We start from the raw sequence: 20,593 nt of genomic DNA, 5'->3' as shown, positions 1-20,593 counted from the left end.
AAAACATAGTTGGGGTGGAATGGAGTATTCCTGAAGAGGGCATGGCTGGCTGGAATCCTGAACAGAAACACTCCATGCTGCAACATTTTGTTCCAGATCCCACTCGTGCCAACTGTCACTCACAAGGAGTAGCCCATTGGTGCTTCCCATATGCATCTAGCCCTCCCTCTTATAGCAAGATAAGTATATGGAACAGCCCTCCTTTTGGGAAAAGCTGTCAGCACACTATGGTGCATCCACAACTAAGGGCCAGCTGGCAAAGGCTCAGGATGTCTGGGGCTCTGTGGGGTTCTATGCCTGACCTCACAGACCTGCACATATAGGGTCTCTCCTTAGGGTAGGGGATCACGCCCCTTCTTCAACAGTATGTTTTTATTCATCAAACAGAAGCCGAGATGTCCAGTTATTAACAAACAAACATGGATAATATGAAATTGGCAGGTGGAAGAGAATGAATAATCAATTAATTATTAGCACTGCATTTTCTGGGAAGAAAATAAACTCAGCAAATGAGTTTTGTGCCGATGAAAACATAATGTTCAAGTGTATAATTGAGAAAAGTAAGACTACACAGAAAACAAACACAAGCATATGATACATGCACCTGATATTTGCAATGGGAGGAAACCTTTCACTGGCATCAATGGGAGCTTTTCTCCTATTGCAAATAGCAGGTGGGGGAGATTCACATGCACATGTAATTATTCATGCACATCATTTCCGGTTCAGAAGATTATACCTGTAAATTGCTCCACACACACACGCACACACATTATTACCATTAATAAATGTACTGCCATTAACACTGGGTTTTGTAAGGACTCCTTTTCCTAGTAATAATGCAAGAGCAAACTGCTCATTTGTTTGTTTGTTTTTAATATAGTGATGAACCTTCTACTGAATTTAACTTGAAGACCTATGCAAATTCCAAGGATCTGAAAAATGCCATTGAGAAAATAGTCCAGAAAGGAGGATTATCTAATGTTGGTATGTAGCCTGCATGATGCATTCACAGCTAATCAGCTTAGGAATCGGAACACAGGGCACCATGGTATGCTCAATATTCTAGGCAGATTCGGGTCAAGATCACAAGCCTCCTTCACTCATTTCTGTTCCTCCCCGACCCCCACTGGAAAATATGTTTCTCTTCCATGAAATCAAGGATTAGTCTCTGAAAGATTTCACAGCATAAGAACAGCCATAGTAGGCTGCAGCCACTAGTTACTAGCATAGGGGTCCGAACAAAAACTAAACACCAAATACCTTAATTAAGTATTTATTAAATATATATATATATATCACCCAACTGGGAAATGCCCCTTGGGCATCACCCCAAACAACAACAATAAAATGACAACCAATACAATAATACAAGTAATAAAAATATAAATTAATAAAAATGTTAATGAGGCAGTAATAAATTTAATATTTAGAGCCATAGACTAAAGATTAAATGCTTGCTGGAAGAGGAAGTTCTTAGCATGGCATCTATATGTAAACAATGAGGACACCAAAATGATCTCCTTGAGAAGGGCATTCCACATTAATTCCACATTAAATCCATCCTGGACTTCCAGCTTCTAAACTATACTGGGTAGAGGTTAGAGAGAGATTAATCCAATCAAGCAAAGATACACATGCAAGCAGTTTCCATGGCCAATTCTCTGGCTGGATCAGAGACTACATACACATGTATGCAACCACAGGTACAATTTGCAATGTCAGGCACATTTGAGGGTGAAGCAACTATTTGCACCACATGGTTTGAGTGGAATGTGTATTTGCATTACAATCTGGATAGAAAAATGTACTCTCAACCACCACTTCGGGCTGAATCCATGTTATTGCATGTAAGTAGATCAGGGTTATTGAAAGTTTTAGCAGCATCGTCATATTGTGTCCTCCATTTTACTGTCTCTGTTCTTAATTACATGCAACATTATGCAAAAAATAAATAAACAGTGAAGCTAACATTTTCATCTTTTCCAAGACCAATTAGAGTTGCAAACTCTTCTTGCTTTTCCCCCTTTTTTTCTTTCCTTCTCCTCCGGCAAGGGAGAGCACTGTCCTTTGTGACCAAAAACTTCTTTGAAGATTCCAATGGGAACCGAGGTGGTCCACCAAATGTTGCTATAGTGATGGTGGATGGATGGCCTACGGATAAGGTAGAAGAGGCTTCCAGGCTGGCAAGGGAATCTGGCATTAACATTTTCTTTGTCACCATTGAAGGACCAGATGAAAATGAAAAAAAGAATGTCATTGAAGCAAACTTTGTGGACAAGGTAAGGAAAATACATCAGAAGAGAGGCAAGATAAAGCCTATATATGTTGTTGTTTATTCATTCAGTTGCTTCTGACTCTTCATGACTTCATGGACCAGCCCACGCCAGAGCTTTCTGTCACCCATCGCCACCCCTAGCTCCCCCAAGGTCAAGTCTGTCACCTTCAGAATATCATCCATCCATCTTGTCCTTGATCGGCCCCGCTTTATATATCTTTATACTGTATCTATATACTAAGAAAAGGTGAGATTTGACCTCTTCACCCTTTGCCATGTGTGGGAAAGTCGATGTAGATGTGGGACATCTTTGCCTGACAAAATACACGAGTGTGAACAAAATGGCTGCCATTCTGTTCTGACCATGTCCTGCGCTCAGCTAGAGTTGTCCCCATTCAAATTCTCTGTTGCTACTATAGTCACAGTTCTGAAGTTCAGTACTGCAAAGTTTTATGATCCCAACTATAATAAGATGTGTCTTTGTTAGGGATGGAAAATATGGGGCCCTCCAGATGCTGTTTGTCCAACATCTGGGGGAGGCACACTTTCCCCACCCCTGGTCTATATACACTGAGTTCGAGAAACTTTGTTCTTCCATTTTATTTTTAAAAGTATAAATGGCTGGGTGGGGGGGTGGGGAGGGGTTTTAATTCTTTGACTCTACTGTAGTTCACATTGGAAGTGTCATCTCCCCTCCCAACGCACACAGAGATACATACACCTGTTATGGGAGGAAACCTTTCACTGGCATCAATGGGAGCTTTTCTCCTATTTATTTATTTATTACATTTATATCCTGGCCTGCCCCATAGCCGAAGCTCTCTGGGTGATTTACAAAAGTTAAAAACAGTGAAAATTAAAAGCAAATATACGGAAATTTAAAACCATCAAAAGCATAAAAACAGCAAATAGGAGGTGGGGGAGATTCCATTTGAGACTGCAGCAGGAGCAAAGAGTTAAAGCCTCCCTCCCCTCCCCACCCCACCCTGGTAAGTATTTTGAAAAAGAAAATCCATTATGCACGGACAAAGTACATAGCACGCATGTCTAGTTTGGCCTTAAGTTCTTCATTGGAAGAGTAAAATAGTGAAGAATATGAAGGGTCAGAGAGCGAAATAGCAAGGCCCTAGCAATCAAGTCACTTCAAAGACTTGATCAAGATGTGTACTGTTAGATGGTGTTTACTGAACTCCATGTGCTGTTGCCTCCAGTTTTCCTCCAACACACATGAAAGGTCTGGATACACTTCAGTTAAAACTTGTTCTCACAAGCTACATAGCATAGATCAGTACCCATTACAGAATGGCTATTCACCTGAGCGGCGTTAGTCTGGCATGTAGCTCTTCCTGCAAGCCCGGCCAATGAGCTCCGTTTCAGGAAGCAAAGTGGACTTTGGGAACTGTCCTTCAGAAAACAACTTTTTTGCCCTGGACACTTGTTCCAATCATTCTGTGCACTTTTCTCTGTGTCTCTGCCATGAAACACATTTCCTATGAATTTCAAAGCCCATTAATACCTTCGAGCTGGGTAGCCTCCAGTCCTGACTTGGACTGGCTGATGGGCTTGGTTTTATTTCAGTTTGAACAAGGCAGAGCCACAGTGAGCCTCTGTGCCCTTGCCAGGTGGGAAAAGCAGAACGAGACAAGAAGTCCAAGTTCATACACAGCAGTGATCTATGATAGGACCATCCGAGAGAGTGGAAAGAGCTGCAAGAAAGGAGAGCATGAGTATATGCTATGAATTCTTCATCTAGTCAACAATAGATCCCATTCAAATGACAGTTTTGCTATATGGTAGGTGGCTTACTAAAGCATGTAAAGACCATGGTCTGTCACCAGCTTTCCTCAACCTGGTGTCCTCCAGATGTTCAGAGTTCACTTACAAACAGCCCCAGCCAGCATGACCAATGGTCAAACTTCTGGGAGTTGTTGTCCAAAACACCTGGAGAGCATCAGGTTGGGGAAGACTGGTCTAACATTATGCTACCAGCCCATTAAGCTGTAGTGTGACAGTGGCTGGAGACAGGAATATTGCATCCCTGGTGGCGGTGGTGAGAGAACAACTATAGCACAAGACTCAAACTCCCTTATATATTAAAAGGATAGGCATTACCCAACCCTGTTTGCTGCTTGTTCAATGCTGTACCAATTCTCATGTGCAGATATATACATATAAACTGAGTTGTCATAAGATGAAAGCAAGGACTGATAATCATATTGTGACATCTTCATAAATTGCATTGCAGACACTCCTTTTGTTGTCATTTCCATCTCTTTCAGGCTGTATGTAGGACCAATGGGTACTATTCTATCAATGTTCCCAGCTGGTTCAGCTTACACAAAGTAGTGCAGCCTTTAGTGAAACGGATTTGTGACTCTGATCGCCTGGCATGCAGCAAGACCTGTCTAAATGCAGCAGACATTGGGTTCGTCATCGATGGATCCAGCAGCGTCGGTACTGGTAACTTCCGTACTGTCCTCCAGTTTGTGGCCAACATTAGCAAAGAATTTGAGATCTCTGATACAGACACCCGTGTTGGAGCTGTGCAGTACACCTATGAACAGAGGCTGGAGTTTGCCTTTGAAAAGCACGGCACTAAGCAGGATGTCCTGAACGCCATCAAGAGAATCAACTATTGGAGTGGAGGAACGAGCACCGGCGCAGCCATCAACTATGCCTTTGAACATCTTTTCAGCAAATCCAAACCCAACAAGAGGAAGATCATGATTCTGATTACTGACGGCAGATCATACGATGACGTTCGGGGGCCAGCGGCAGCAGCTCAGCAAAACGGTAAAGCACCATGCCAAAGATACGTCTGTTTAAAAAGCTTCAGCTCCCAGCTTGCGGAGTTGTGGATCTGGAATATTGCACTTCCGTTATCCAATCCAGTAGTCCAAGTTCGGTGAAAAAAACCATTTTGTTGCACATTTGCATAGTTAGGGTTAACTCCAATGTTGTACAAACAGACCTCCACTCACCCTTTACTCTCCCTCCACAACCCCCTCCAAATGCGCTCGGGGGTGGGGGTTCCCCAATCCTCCAGCACAGTTTTGGGGGAAATGGAGGGCTGCAGGGGTTGGGGAAGGGGTTGGGGCCAGAACTTTTCCTTGGGAATTCTGTTTGTGCTCAGAAACACAGCTCACAATGCAGGGCTTACTTAGCAGAGTAAGTTTATTAGCTTCAGACTTCTTTACAGTTCCGTGTCATTGTGCAGAGTGACAAAAGCTATACACATATACACGGTTTTTTTGATCTATATTACATACAGCTGTGATTAGGCTAACCCAGCCTCAAGGATCTTTGGTATATTCATATCATTAACACCATGATATCTTAGAGAATCCTGGCAAGGTTCCCAGTACAGCTTCTATCTCAAGGTAATTGCTCACAGATAGTCTTCCTCTGTTTAGCCTTGAGATAGCCACACACACAATTTTAATGACTACGCAAGCCTTTTACTTTCTTAAACTTAACAGAAGGGGGAAGAGAACAAGGTGTGAGTAGAAGCCCCATTTGTTCTGTTGGCAGAGAGCTAGAATTGGATACAGCGCTTACTTGTGATCATTAAGCTTGGGATTCCTCCATCTCCCCCTCCCCCAACTGTTGATTCTAATGGGTTGAGCTAAGGTTGATAGCAAGCATGTGTCATTGAATAGGTACATGACAAGGGATTGGGGAGCATTTGTTCTGCTTTGTTATGGATTGTACAGCTCCTGAAATAGAAAGTCTGATTCCAGATGGTGATTGGAATGCTTCATGAAACATTTTTACACGAAGAGAAATTTGATCAACTTAAATGTCTACAGGAAGGGGAGAGATCTCTGTTATACTAACCTCTTCCCTCCCGTTTTTTTCTCGATCTCATTGTAGCTATTTTTGCTATCCCTGTAAGAGTAAGTAGTGGCACTGCTCCCTCCAAAGACAGACACTGACCCTGTTCAGACAACACGCTAAGCCACAGGGGTTAAGCACTTTGATCTAAACATGAGTTGAACCATGACTTAGCGTGTCATGCGAACCATTCCAAAGCATGATGGCTACATAATCACAGTTTAAACATGCTCATAAACCATATGCTTCAAAAGGGTTAGTGGCCTAACCATGGATTGGCAAGTTGTCTGAACAGGCCTGCTGTGGTATAGGGACCTTTGAGCTGGGATAGCATAGCTGCTTGTCACAACTGCAAGTGAATGTGGGAGAAAAATCACCTATGCTGTTTCTTTTTAACAGACAATGTTCATCTTTTGCATATTATGGACTAAAGATTACTTGCTATGCACTGTTGTTTTAACATACTCATATTTCTTGCTTCAGGAGTCATAGCCTATTCAGTAGGAATTGCATGGGCTGCCCAAGATGAACTGGAAGCCATTGCAACCGACCCAGATAAAGAGCACTCCTTCTTTGTGGACGAATTCGACAGCCTCTACAGATTCGTTCCCAGGATCATTCAGAATATTTGTACGGAGTTCAACTCACAGCCACGGAACTGATTGGTTCAGCATTTCCACTAAACGCTGCATCACTGAATATTACATGAAACGTAACACAAAAAGTTAGGCAAGCAATGCCAGCCAAGAGTTTGAAAGGCATTTCCAGCTAAGAGACTATTTCAGCTCTATTTTCCATGCATGGCAGTAACGGACGTAGACTGATGCATTTATTTCCCCCCCTCTGCTGGTTTCAAGACTGATTTGATAGTGAATCAACTATGATCCTTGGTTAGATAAATTCAGTTGACTCAAACGCATAGTTTGGAATTAACTTCCCCATAGAACAGGTGAAGAATAGTTCTTAAGATTGCAACTCAGATGCACTGGACTTAAACCATGGGGGTGCCAGAGACGGCATTCGTTTGGACATGTTCTGTTATGACTCCCCAGTGATGGAGAGGGGAGCAAGTGGCTAACCTAGAGGTGGCTTTCAAATATTGCACAGCACTTTGGATCCTGGCCTTTAATTAGAGCTGCTGGCAGACTTGAGTGGATAGGGAGCAAGCAAAGAACAACCATTATCAAGGCAGGCAGGATTTGGTCTAGAAAAATGTAATGGCTAATAATGGAGTTGCAGTGTGGCATTCCTAGCAGCTGCACACCTGCATACGTTAGATTGTTGTGCATTTTGTACTGATATAAGTATGTGGAAGTGTTGGGCGATTTTTTGCTTGCCTATGAAATAATCACACCTCCCAGGGTGTTTTGCCAAGAGTGGCTGCAATACCAGCCACACACTGAGTCTGAAACCTGGCACCAAAGGGCAGGGCAGCAAAAACAAGGTACTTATCAATCTCCTTCTTGCCTTCTCAAAAAGTAGGCCCAGAGATGAGCATCCTGCAATCCTAATTCAATGACATAACATCCACTGAGAAGGCAGATATCCTACCCTTCAACCTCTTCTGCAGATATTTTAGTAGACAAGCCTTAATGTAGAGAGGGTCTATGGTTTTTACTGATACTACTAAGGTTGTGTTCAGATGCATCTATGTGCTTAATAATTTCATTTTTAATAATGGTTTCCACCAATTTAGTTGGAACAGATGTTAACCTAACAAGCCTGTAATTTCCTGGATCCCCCGGGCCTCTTTTTTTAATGGGTGTTAAATTGGCTACTTGCCAGTCCTCAGGTACAAAGGCTATTCTTGAGGACAAGTTACATATTTTTGCTAGATGACAGGTAATTTCACATTAAGAATTCTTGGGTAGATACCATCCAGACCTGGTGATTTGTTACTTTTTATTTTGCCGCTAAGGCCTACCATTTCATCTGTCACCACTATTTGCCTCAGTTCTTCAGGCTCCCTTCCTTGAGTATCTGCCCTACATCTTCCATAGCGAAGACAGATGCAAAGTATTCATTTGCTGAATACTAAAACATCTCTGCAAAGGTTTGTGGATGAAACATGATCTTGTAAGTCTCCATATAATGTCCCCTCCTTATGCACATGTATATTTGAAAAGGAAGCAGAGCTCCTTTTCTAATACTTAAAGAGCTTTTCATAAGTTGCTGTATCTTTTGCAATAAAATTTACAAAAAAGTGTATTAGACCTTGTTTTGACTCTAAATGTGTGACTCTACATCCAAAACTTTTAATATGTAAGGAACGTTATGGGCTTCCGAATGTAGCTCTTACCGTACAGTCGCCCTGCCTCATTCACCAAACTTTTTTGGGGGGGAGAGGGGGAAGGTGGTCCATACAACATTATCTCCCCATTGTAATTCTCCCATGTTTTCCCATCGCTTCTTCCACCTTCTTTCATATCACAGAAAACCCATTAAGGAGGGAACGACAGAATACCTGCACAACGTATTTTGATTGTTAGCACTAGGAACCATCCACACCAAGAGGCCCCCCTCATCCCTTTGGAAAGGCAGTTCTGAAAACTAAGCCTGTATACAATTCTACCTTTGGAAGATGCCAGGGATCGGACCTTGTATTTACAGCATGAGGTCAACTACTAAGCTATGGACCCCCACCAAATTAACATATGATTAGTTTGCTTTTAAATAGCTGCTGTTATTCTTCTAACTGGAGAAGATATCGTGCCTTCCCTTAGCTCTGCAATACTTTTACAGCTTAACAGTGGGAATAGACTAGTGGCAGAACATGACTGCATGGTAATTGATAGCTAATGTGGTGTAGTGTTGGACTGGGAGTCAAGAGATCAGGGTACTTGTCCCTGGAAGCCCATGAAGGAAGGCAGCATCAAGTGTCAAACTGAATGTGTGAATGATCTATCACAGACAAAACTTTCATATTTCTTCATACCAGCTCAAATATAATGGATTTCAATTGACAGGCCTTCCAGCTGCCCGTAACCAACTGTATCAAAATGTGCATAGCAATGGTGAACCAAGCATGTGAGAGCAAGGATTCTCCTAAACCCCTTTCCCAAATGCCATGCCTTTGGCAACTTGCACATTCATAGGTAGACTAAGAGGATTGTGGCAGGGGATGCAGGTTTTATTTCTACAAGAAGCGAAGTATATGTGGTGAAGAGACCATCTAGGGCAGCGGTTCTCAACCTGTGGGTCGGGACCCCTTTGGGGGTCGAATAACCCTTTCACAGGGGTCGCCTAAGACCATCGGAAAACACATATTTCTGATGGTTTAGGAAACTGTATTGACTGAACTATGTCATGTATCATCTTTTGTATTATTAAAGCTATTGTTATGTATTATTTTCATTAGCAAACCATCCCATGACAATGGATCGTGTAGAGAAGAACGAAAATAATTTTATGGTTGGGGGTCACCACAAGATGAGGAACTGTATTAAAGGGTTGCGGCATTAGGAAGGCTGAGAACCACTGATCTAGGGCTTCACATTCATTAAGCATGAAGAGAATATACATCAGGTTCTACGCTCAACTTTTTTTTTTTGGTTTTTAAATAAAGAGGGATCCTGTATGTTATTTTGTACTTAACAGTCTAGAATCTCTGACTCGCTGCAGTGGCCTTATGAATTTGCAGTGCAAAACCAGAAACATTCTTATGCAATGTCAGGATTTGCTGATGGCTTGGGGCAAGTTACTAACACCATGTTTCCTATTTCATCAACTGATTCCAAAATAATGGAATTGTCTTCTCATACTAAATGCAATTCTTAAGCATGTGAATAATATAGACAAAGACATCCAAAACCCACAGTATTATTTTTTAAAAATACAATTCATGGGAATAGCTATGACTCTTTGATCCAGTAGGCACTGGTGCAACCTGAAACCTGTTTTGCATCTAGCAGTCTAATCAAATTAAACATGCTCAACACCTTCTTCCACACTATCTTAAGAGTGTTACAAACTACAGATTCTTCACCATGCCCAGACTCCTTTCCCCTTGTTTTGCCTAACAAGAATTCAGGAGAGCTCACATGCTCACTACTTTTAAGAATTTTAGTTGGTTGTAATAAAGGTATTCCCTTACTGTGGCTTTTGAACTACTTTTCTAGTGGTTCAACATGCCTACCTACAATTTCTGTAAGCAAAAGGTTATTCATAAATCTGGAGGAAGCATGAACACATCAAGGGTTTTGTTTTTGGTATCCTATGCCTTGTATTTTCAGTGCCCCCCCCCAACCTGTAACCTGTTTTCATTTAGAAAACACACAGAGATGTTGAAAAATAGTATTTATTAGCACCCAATTTACATAAATACATAGTACAAAGGACATTTATTTGCTGTTGTAATATTTAGTAAAGCTGCTCTGTATAGTGATACTTCAGGAAGGTCCACTTGATTTTACTTAACATAGAATGCAGGTACTGTACACAAAACTCCCACTTTGCTTAGCTGTTATCCTGTTCAACTGCCTTCATTAATAATTCTGTATTGCCTCATTGAACTATGTATTACAGAAGATGATCTGTCTACTATATGATGAGAACATTTTCTCCATATTAGGTAAGCAAACAAGTTTATTCAAGATGTTCCACAAACAATTTTGCTGTTTACTTTTAAAGGTGGCTTGTTTTTTTGACTCTAAAATTTAGAGATTTTATGAAGAGTATCAAGCTAGTGGTTTTTTTCGTAAATTTTTTTTTCATCCTTTCACATCTTACCGGGTTTTGATAAAAATGATAATATATTGAAAACAGTTCTTCAAACACATCTTTAAACATAAATCTGGTGCTATTGGATTCTCAAGATTCAGTCTGACTAACACTCAAGAATGAAGAGCCTTTTGTGGTGGAAACATTACCTAAGATGTCCTAACACCACCAATGCTTTCCTCATGAATGCTAAATATCCCTAATGTGATAAAAATGACTGCAACACTGATTCAGACCTACATAATTTATTTTTGTCAAAATTTAGACTAATCGATATATTACATGGCACCATGAAAACTTTTATGTACTGCAATACTAAGGCCAGAATCCGATATACACTTAACTGGGAGCAAGCCAGCGAGGGTACATTTCTAAATGTCATGCTTCCCCTAGGGGGTTTTTCATCAGAGGAAAAGCTTGAACCTTTGGAGCCCAATATCCTCAAAGAGGAGGTTGCCTTGGTGTAGTTATCCAATCATGCATCAGGAAATGGCCAGGGCACATATATTGGTCTTAAATTAATCCACATGAACATGTCATAGCCTATTCATATTCCAATAGTCTCATGGACAAGCATTATGCCTGATGCTATTCCCCATACACTAAAGCTTTAAATTACCTGGGCATCATGGGATTATGACCCAAAGTAATTAATCGGAAAATTTCCTTGCAAACAACATACTACCAGATGTAGAGGGCTATCTGATTGCAATTTTTGTTTTAGGGACATACTTCCATATATTTTAGGAAGTTTCTTCAACTTCAGTTCAACTGTGTTGAAAAGTGAAGCAAATAAAGCACAGTTATCTGGACGGGGATGAAAATCACACCTATTACTTCTAGGCTACAACTAACCATCTAAAGGTGGCAACAGGTCTTAAAATACAAGTATTTAAAGAATAAGCAGTGAAATTTAAACTAAAGATGTAAATTCAAACATGTATCTGCAGTGTTTGGAACAAAATACTGCAAGAGAACAAAAGCAAGAGATTTGCCAATATCTAACACGAAGGACCGTGGGCCAAACAAATCACTAAACCACCATGTAGGAAATCCAAACTAACCTATTAAAAGGCTTACATCAAAGACGGGATAATGATTCAACAAGATACCAAACACTACAATGAATAAAAGTTCTTATCTAAATACAATGGAGTTGCATTTGGACTTTTGAGATGCCTCCTCACTAGGTTTAGTCAGTAAGACTGTGCAACAAGGGAAGTATTCTGGTGTGGCTTCTTTTCGCATCAACAGAAATGCTTTAGGTAAATTCAACCAGCACACATTACTGTGAAATATGGCTGTTATCCTGTGTTTTCAGTTTTTGACTTTGCAGTGTTTCAGGAAGCCATTGACTGTAGCATAAGAGATCCTTTCAGTTAATTTGGGCTCTATGGTTAGAAATAATAGCACAGATGTTTATGACTGTGAAACCTGTGTTTATGATAGACACCTGTCTATGGTAGAAATATTTTGGAAGGCATCCAACAAAAAGTTAAATTACACAAGAATACTAATTCCAGAGGAGGAATAAAATTTTTTTGAAAGCCTTAACCCTACCAATATTCCTTATATAAGTTGGCTGGTTTTTATTATGTTATCTATGTAGGCAATTGATGTGTTACACTTGGCAAGAAGTTATTTTGCTTTCTCTAAAAATTCCTAAAAGTCCAGCTGTGAAATTCTTCTGCAAGACGTTAGAATTCTAAGGCCTAGGATCATTAATTTTGCATCAGTTAGAGAACAGAATTAGGGAAATGCATTGGTGTCTTATAAAATCTAATTTTTAACAAACCATCGTTTCATCGTTCAACTGAATATGGATCTGATTCTGGCTTGATAATCAACTATGGTTTGTACAAACCACAATTTCTCACATACAAACAAAAAGGGAAATTGAAGTTTGCTTCAAATTTCTCTCCTTATACTATACTATAATGTGCTCTAATAACAAATCATGGAGGGTTGTTATGTGATTGGTGGATAAATGTCTTCTAAAAGTAAGCTTACATATACATGTTTATCACTCTGACAGGCATATGTTGAACAGTCCCCTGCAGATCAAACCACAGGACATTTATATCATGGGACATGATTTTAACCACTATACATTCTAATGAAGGCAGTTCACTTAGTCAGCTGCAATTGAGCAGTATAAAGAAAAGTAGTAAAATAGATGTGGGTTGAAGGTTAACCAGTCTGCTTCAAATGCTTCTAAAATGCACAAAAGGAGTGAAACACAACGCTGCCAGGTAAATGGAAGAGGTAGAGAAAATTAAAAAAGGGTCTTTTTCATCTCTAAGTGAAGATGACATCTCAAATAACTTTAATACTTGTGCACAGTACAATGCAGTCTATAGTACGCAAGCAGGAGATTGACAGACACAAATAGTCTGGAGAAGAGCACAAATACAGAGCCCACAACCTTATAGTAAGGCTACATTTTGTTTGTCAAAAGGCACCTCAGCCTCTAGCTATTCGCCTATTTTAAAAGTCACTTCACTTGGATCAAGACTTCACTAAGCAGGATGGAGCATCTTCCAATCCACATTTGAATAGCAACTTTTGTTTTTCTTACATTCATAATTTAATCAAATGGGAGTCTTAAAAACAAGCATGCTGGCCTATTAGTTGTATGTACAGCAATTTAAACATCAGCAACTATGTATTATATTGCTTAAGCAAAGAGCACAATACCGATACCTTTTATCCTTTGTATTCAACAAAGTCTGAAGAACTTAATACTAAAACATTGAAATTACCCATAGAATCTTCCCTTAGACGCATTTAATACATACTGTTTACAACCTCTTCCTATATATATCTATTTATATATATATATGTACACACACATAATATACACAACTTCATATATTTCCCCCTTTGTAATATTCTCTTTAAAAAAGGACACCAGGAGAACCAGGGGTGCATACGCAGAAGATAAATTTGTTTTATGTTGAACTTTTTGCTTTGACTTAAAACCAAGCATGTGTTGAACACTAAACCGTTTGAGATATTATTGTAACTTTTTCGACTAAAAGTCTATTTGCATTGAAGGGAAATATGTTGTACATCAGTATCTGCAAGAGAAGAAACATCTACAAACAGGTACTTTACACGTCTTTTGTACCAAATGCAAAGTTCTGCGATCTTCATACCTACAGAAGATAACCATTTATAGTGCCACAACACAGTGACAAATATGCTACTCTATGCTTGTGTTAAGATTTGTTTCTGCTCCAAATGTGTGTGGTAGCTTAAAGTTTTAACCCCCCAAAAAAAGGAAAAAAGGAGAAGAGACAAATTTGGATGAACTTCAAATTCTTCTAAAATCTAATTCCAACCATTTATTCCCAATCAGGAAAACGTTTTGGATAAAGCCCTGATGACAGGGTAAACTACCCTATAAAATCACACCATTCACCTTTGGTCACTTCCACCTAGGGCTGGCATAACCTTTCATACAGTTAATGATAAATGTTTTGGGGCCACAAGAAGCTCTACAGGTTTCAAAGAGGTTTAGTTTTTCTGTTATGCTGCAGCAGTTTTTATGCTGGATGAACAGTCATTCAATTGCCTTACACAGACCCCAAGTAGCATGGAATCTGCTTCTGCTGCTGTAGAATTTGCGAATGAAGCAACCGTACACACACTTCCCACTGGAAGTGTGAGGATCAAAGCAGGGGAAAACCTTCTTGACCAGTCACACTGCTAAAATAACCCCTCAGCAGCTTGGGACTGAATTACAGGAAAGCAGGTTCAATGCTATGTGTGTTTGCGTGGGGTTCAGATGGGGAGGATGAAATTGCATGATAGCAGGGCAGGGTTTATTCAAGACACAATGAAAATGTTGTTAGGATGGAGTTAAGTTGCATTTCAGTAATAAAGACCTGTTAAAACCTACACAAATAATCATTTCTTCTTTAACTGAAAAGAGGAGAGATTCATAATTTATTTAACGGGGTCCTAACGCGTGCAGAAGAATCATCAGAGTTTGAAATAATTCTCATTCGTGTTGCAAACAGATATCCACCTCATTATGTGATGTTGGATTAAAGGCTAAACTGCAGTTCCAGCCACTTCCTAACATATACTTTCAAACGTTTAAATAAAAGATATATTTTAATGCATTTTATATGTCGGCTTTTAATATGATTTATTTAGGGAATGGTTGCATTCATATTTTTAAATCCAATCCACCTAATGTAGATAGCCAGCAGGCCAAGATGAAATCAAGTATTACGTTACGTCTGTACGTCATCCAACCCTTCAATACCAAAAAACGAGAAGATGGAATGCAATATATTTCATGGTCCCAAGTTACGTGAATCACCAAATTTGGGAGCTATTTTACTGCAATATGTGAATAAAATTCTTCAAGAAACAGGTAGAAATGCTTTTATGTATCCATGCACTGCAGATATTGAGCTATTGACTTCTTTGTTGACCACCCTAGATTGCCCACCCTAGATTGCCCAAAAGGATCCCCTTTTCACCCAAGGCCAGCCTGGGCAAATACCGATACCATCAAAATAAAAATGGTTCTTCTATGGACCATTTGAAATGGAGTGTTTCCCAGCTCTCAGCACTAGCTGAGCTCATATAACCTGAACCACCCTTTAATTTAGAAAAAAGCACCCTGCAGAGGAAAAAAAACAACCCTAAACAATTACTAACATTCACTGAATTAAAGGGCACAAAGAGAAGATTCTTGCCCCTGTCTTTTGTACAGCTTCTTGTATATACACGGCAGCTGGAAGGGAAGCATTGCATCATACAAAGACTTTAGCAAGTGCGTCTGCTCCTGCACTGGCAATATAACATTTGGAGGGGTGAAATGCCACGTCATGGATGGATTCATCATGTTTTTTGCGATGAGCCGTAAACTCTTGAATGCAGGTCTTACTTTCAAGGTTCCATAATCGGATTGAACAGTCATGGCCTACATTAGAAAGAGGGAAAACACATTTTCTTAGATTTGCAGTCAGCATTGACATTAGTAAAATGTTTAAAGAATGAATTTTAGATGTACTTACTGCCAGACATTAAGTATAAGCCATTTGGATCAACAGCTAAACTTGTGACTGCATCCAAGTGGGCCACCATGGAGTGGATCAATTTTCCTTTGCAATGAAAAGTGAAACGTTGTTTTACAACTTGTCATAAGTTAATGCATTACAGACTACTAGAGGTATTTATGCAAGATGATATTTATACTGAAAAGTTTAGACCAAGCACACCAGACCATTATTCTGACCTGGGCAGATCTCTGAGGTTGGATGTTATCTACCTTCCCCTCCCTTTGAAAAGTGATCACCTGTCTCTGTGATGGTCAGTTCCACCTTCACTTCATTTTCCTTGATATGTATGCTGAAATCCTTTTTACTTTTAATCAAGGTGTTACCCTGAACAAAGGTAAAAAGAGACCTCACTCTTGCACTCAAAAGACCTATTTTTTTCTTGATCAGCTCCCAGAGAAATGGGCAGGCACCTGTCTTATAGGGGCTCCAAAGATTGCAACCTCCTCTCCAAGACCCAGCATCATCCCGCCTTCTCTTTTGCCCAGTCAGCCAATGAATTAGTTTGTTTCTGGGCAATGGTTCTGCTTCTGGCACTCCCTTGTATCTGTCAGCTGCAGCACAGACAACATGAGAGAATCCCAGGGCATCCGCAGTCACTCTTTTGCATTTGAGTGACTAAAGGGGAGAATTAATGCTGTATGGAGCCACACTACTCTGGTAGAGATACAGTGGTGGGTGCATCCATTGTGGTGCATTCATTTTTCAAAGATGCCCTTCCTAGGTATCTGTCATACCAGACTGCTGTGTTCTGGCACATAGCTTGGGAATTCCAGTCCTAAACAATGTTATTGACGAAGTAAACTGTAGAAAGAGCCAAGGATGGACTCTCATGCAGCTGAGAACAAAATACACATACACCCAGCTGTAAGGACCACACACAAAAATATTTTGCAGCAATCAACTTTAAAATAAATGGAAGCAAGGGCCGAATCTAGTTGCCATTTCCATATATTAGGAAGGATAATGCCGTTAAGATATTTCCATCATAACTGGCAAAATATGAGAATCATTTGTACCCTGTTTCTCTTTCCAAGTGCGTAACAAAAACCATCCCTATCCTCAGTTTATTAGATCAAGGCAAATGTAGTTCAATCCTCCTGGAAAGGTGTCACGCCTATTTGCATATCAAGGTAACTTTACTAAACCAGAACTCCTAGGCTACTTGGATATGAGGTCTAGCAAGTCACAAGGCATTCAAGTTATCTAGTGGCTCAAGGTTATAACAAAGCTGCTTGCATGAACTCCTACTGCGTTCCTTTGCCAAGCTAAGCAGGAGGCTCCAAGACTCCAAGATGTATAGAGCTAAATAACAGAGATCAATAATATTGCATCCAGCTGGGGGAAATGATGCATTGTACATGTTTTTGCTTAAGATGCATATTTAAGATACATATCATGATGACTGCAAGTTTTTCAACAGCTGTGATTTATGTATTAACTTTCATGACAGTTGAAGTTGTGTGGGGCTTTAAGATGAATGACAAAGAACATAAGGATTCCTCTTGTAGTTTTGCAAAAGATACACACACAAAAACATCCATTTGACTGCAATCCCATCTTGTGCAGTGTGGAAGACATGGTTGCATGAATTAGTTCTTCAAGTCTCCCCAATGAACCTCTTCCTGGGTTGTCCACTTTTCTTAGAGAGAAACAAATATCAGGGACTTTCAGGCTGGGGTGTTGAAGCCATAATTAAAATGCCGTGCCAGGTCAATTCCTTTGGACAGCACTGTTCAGCCAACTGGCCTTTTATTACTATCATCTATATTACATGTCAGAAAACTTCCAAAGCTCCATTTCAAAAACGTGCCTCTACATGTATCTCCAAACCCTCCCTCATGCAGTTCTGGAGGCGGGAAATATAACATCCTTCAAACGCGTCTTGAAAACATACATTTTTATACAGGCTTTCTCTGGACCGATTATCTGAATTTATATTGCACTCCTAAACTTTTAACATTTGAAATTTATTGTATACTTATTGTATTTTATGGTCTTAAATTGTGCACTGCCCAGAGAGCCTCGGCTATTGGGAAGTATAAAAATGTAATAAATAAATAAATAAGATGTTAAAATAATTGCATGATATTTTGCACTGGTGCGGAGGAATCTGCTTACCTGTGTTATTGTCATAGAATTTGATGTGTCTGTCCTCATGGGCTGTGATACTGATTGGAAGAGTTGGATGACTGATTACTTTGTTTATTTGGCAAGAAGAGCTAACAGCTGGGGGAATAAACACACATAATCAATTCCCCCCCAAAATTTAAGTCGCACAAGATATCAAAAGACTATGGTCCCGATTTCGCAGACCAGCTTGGCGCAAAACCATTTTCAAGGTCCAAAATATTATACTCAGCCTACTCAAGCTTGTTGCGTCTTACAATGCTGATTCCACATATCAGACTATCGAAACCACCATCCCCTCTCAAACAAAACAAAAATCACCCATAAATTAGGCAACACCATATAGTCTCAGAGAGGATCAGATGGTGGAAGTCTCACTTCTAATTCCTACATTAACATTCTGCATTGATTATGTTGCTCTTTCTATCCATTTTCACAGCATGAAGGGGGGAAACCAAAATGTCTAGGGATTGTACAGGTACAGTTAAGGAAACAGAAGCATCCTGAGGGGGAAATGAGGGATGGAGCGGAGTAGAGAACTTGGTGGGCTACTTCACAACTTTTGTCTCTCCAGAGCTATTCCCCCTGTCTGTACTAGGCTGCACTTATGACTAGATTGTCAACTACATAAGGACCACAGCCGGTAACCCATAAAAGACAATTAGACACACACATCTCTACCCCAAATGTGTCATACGTAAGTGTACCTCACTGAATTCATTTCCAGGCAATGTGCCTATGATAGGCATGATGGTCTTTCAAATTGTGTCAATATGAAAGCTGGCAAATGAAGCAGACGCAAAGCTGAGACTAACGTCTCTTCAATGCTAGTTCAGATGTTAGAGAAAAGAGCAAGTGACCTGCATTTTTGCTTTCACTTTATTTTGCTCTAATGTGCAAGTGAGGACTTGCACACTGACAACTGGAGAGATTCAAAGGCCTCAGATATCCCCTGGAGCTCACTAGAGGCAATTCCTATTTTGCACATCATCACCAGTCCATCTCTGCAAAATACGGACTGGTGCCTTGTCACCTTCTATTTCTATGTATCCCCCATCATCCTGATACTTCGGGGCTTCTGGGCCATCCAAGTTCCCCTGCTTCAGTTTAAATCCTTTCTGGAAGGGCAGTTCTCAATTTAGCCTCTCCTCCCACTAAAAGCTAGAGCTCCTCCTTTCACAGCTCTAAGCCCAAGTATTGCTTTTATTTCTCTGATTACTGTATGCCTGGTCTTTGCTTCTGCCTCGTCATTCCATCCCAAACCCCAATAAAATTCAAAGTCTGTATTAAATATTGCGATTACAGGAGCGCAATGTCCTAAAAACAATGAAAACAATCCCTTAAATATTCCCACAAGTCCCACTTTGGATACATACTAGTATCTACATTGGACTCCAAGGTAAGAATGCGTTGTCTTGTTTCCATATTAAAAATGCTTGTATGCCCACTGTTAAATGATGCAACCATGTGGCTTGGGTCACTGCTCACGAGGTCCACAGAAGAGGGAATCCCCATCTCTACAAAACAGAATATCAAAGAGGATCACAAGCTTAACCTAATAGCAACATTCGTACAGTTTAGTGGCATTTATTCAACCATGAGTAATGTCAATATGATCAGCTAAGTTGGAAAGAGAAATATGGTTTCTTACATAGATATTAGCTTCTAAGAACTAAAAAGCATGCAGAAAAGGGAGCTTAGCAATGAACCTCCTACAAGGTTCATTGCTAAGGTGATAATAAAGTCATAGGGAGGAAAAAAAATATATGTGCCCTATAAGTTTGAAACTCTCAGGGAATGAGGCAAACTATATTTTAGAAAAGTATGAAGCCTATATGAATGAAGAAGCCAAAATGTATACATTTTTAAAGTAAACATATAAAATAAATAATATTTCTTAAAATGTGGGTCTAGAAACAAACAAACATGTAGCTTTTATTGCTCTAGGATATGTATACTGCAATCCTAAAAGCAGTTTGTGCAATTCTCAAGTTGCTACTATGGAATAGTCCCAAAGACTAATGGGACTACTCAAGAGCAAGCAGTTTTGAGTATTGCACCTTTAGAAGGTAAATCGACAAGCATTTTTTCTCTGGATAAAGGTTACAATTCTCTACTCACACTTGGAACCTCCTTATAATATTAGTATTTCTAGCAACACAGCAAACCACTTTGTCTAGATTTGATAGGAACTGACTACATTATTACAATTATCAAAGAAAAATAGCACCTACCAGAATTTCAAATTTGCTCACTTATTTCTCAAGAGGAGTTATCAAAGTTTCCAATACACTAACTGACAATAGAACATACTACTCATTTTGTTCTTGAAAATGAATCTCATTATACTCTCTCAAATAAATACTTTAAAAAAGGAATCAATGGACATTCTCTAATAACAATTACAACTACAAATAACTGCAGCATGTATATACATCCTTCAAAGCAAATGAAATAGAGAGGTGTGATTTTTTACGATGCGTAAATGCAAACTTTTCAATTTAATGTGATGGCTTTGGGAACTGTATGCTTTCCCAGGGAGCTTAAATGTTGG

General features: G+C 39.8%; 2 protein-coding genes across 4 annotated transcripts in view; one reads left to right on the top strand and one right to left on the bottom strand.

Moving 5' to 3' along the window:
* Positions 1-8,917, top strand: part of VIT (vitrin) — a 52,441-nt gene extending 43,524 nt beyond the window's left edge. Inside the window, exons 15-18 of the mRNA XM_063124276.1 lie at positions 884-987; positions 2,056-2,282; positions 4,558-5,071; positions 6,596-8,917. Of these exons, the coding sequence (XP_062980346.1) occupies positions 884-987; positions 2,056-2,282; positions 4,558-5,071; positions 6,596-6,774 (1,024 nt within the window). The 3' untranslated portion in view covers positions 6,775-8,917. The remainder of the gene's footprint in view (positions 1-883; positions 988-2,055; positions 2,283-4,557; positions 5,072-6,595) is intronic.
* Positions 8,918-10,393: 1,476 nt separating this feature from the next.
* The window catches only part of STRN (striatin), a 61,279-nt gene continuing 51,079 nt past the window's right edge, over positions 10,394-20,593 (bottom strand). For all 3 annotated transcript variants that reach the window (XM_063124273.1, XM_063124274.1, XM_063124275.1), the window contains 4 exons: positions 19,416-19,556; positions 18,031-18,138; positions 15,868-15,954; positions 10,394-15,773 (listed from right to left, as the gene is read on the bottom strand). In XM_063124273.1, the coding sequence (XP_062980343.1) occupies positions 15,604-15,773; positions 15,868-15,954; positions 18,031-18,138; positions 19,416-19,556 (506 nt within the window). In that variant the 3' untranslated portion in view covers positions 10,394-15,603. The remainder of the gene's footprint in view (positions 15,774-15,867; positions 15,955-18,030; positions 18,139-19,415; positions 19,557-20,593) is intronic.

This window comes from Elgaria multicarinata, chromosome 4, assembly GCF_023053635.1.
Source record: "Elgaria multicarinata webbii isolate HBS135686 ecotype San Diego chromosome 4, rElgMul1.1.pri, whole genome shotgun sequence".
In the NCBI taxonomy this organism is placed as follows: Eukaryota; Metazoa; Chordata; class Lepidosauria; order Squamata; family Anguidae; genus Elgaria; species Elgaria multicarinata.
The sequence above is the reverse complement of the archived record's forward strand: the minus strand, read 5'-3'. Positions and strand labels throughout refer to the sequence as shown.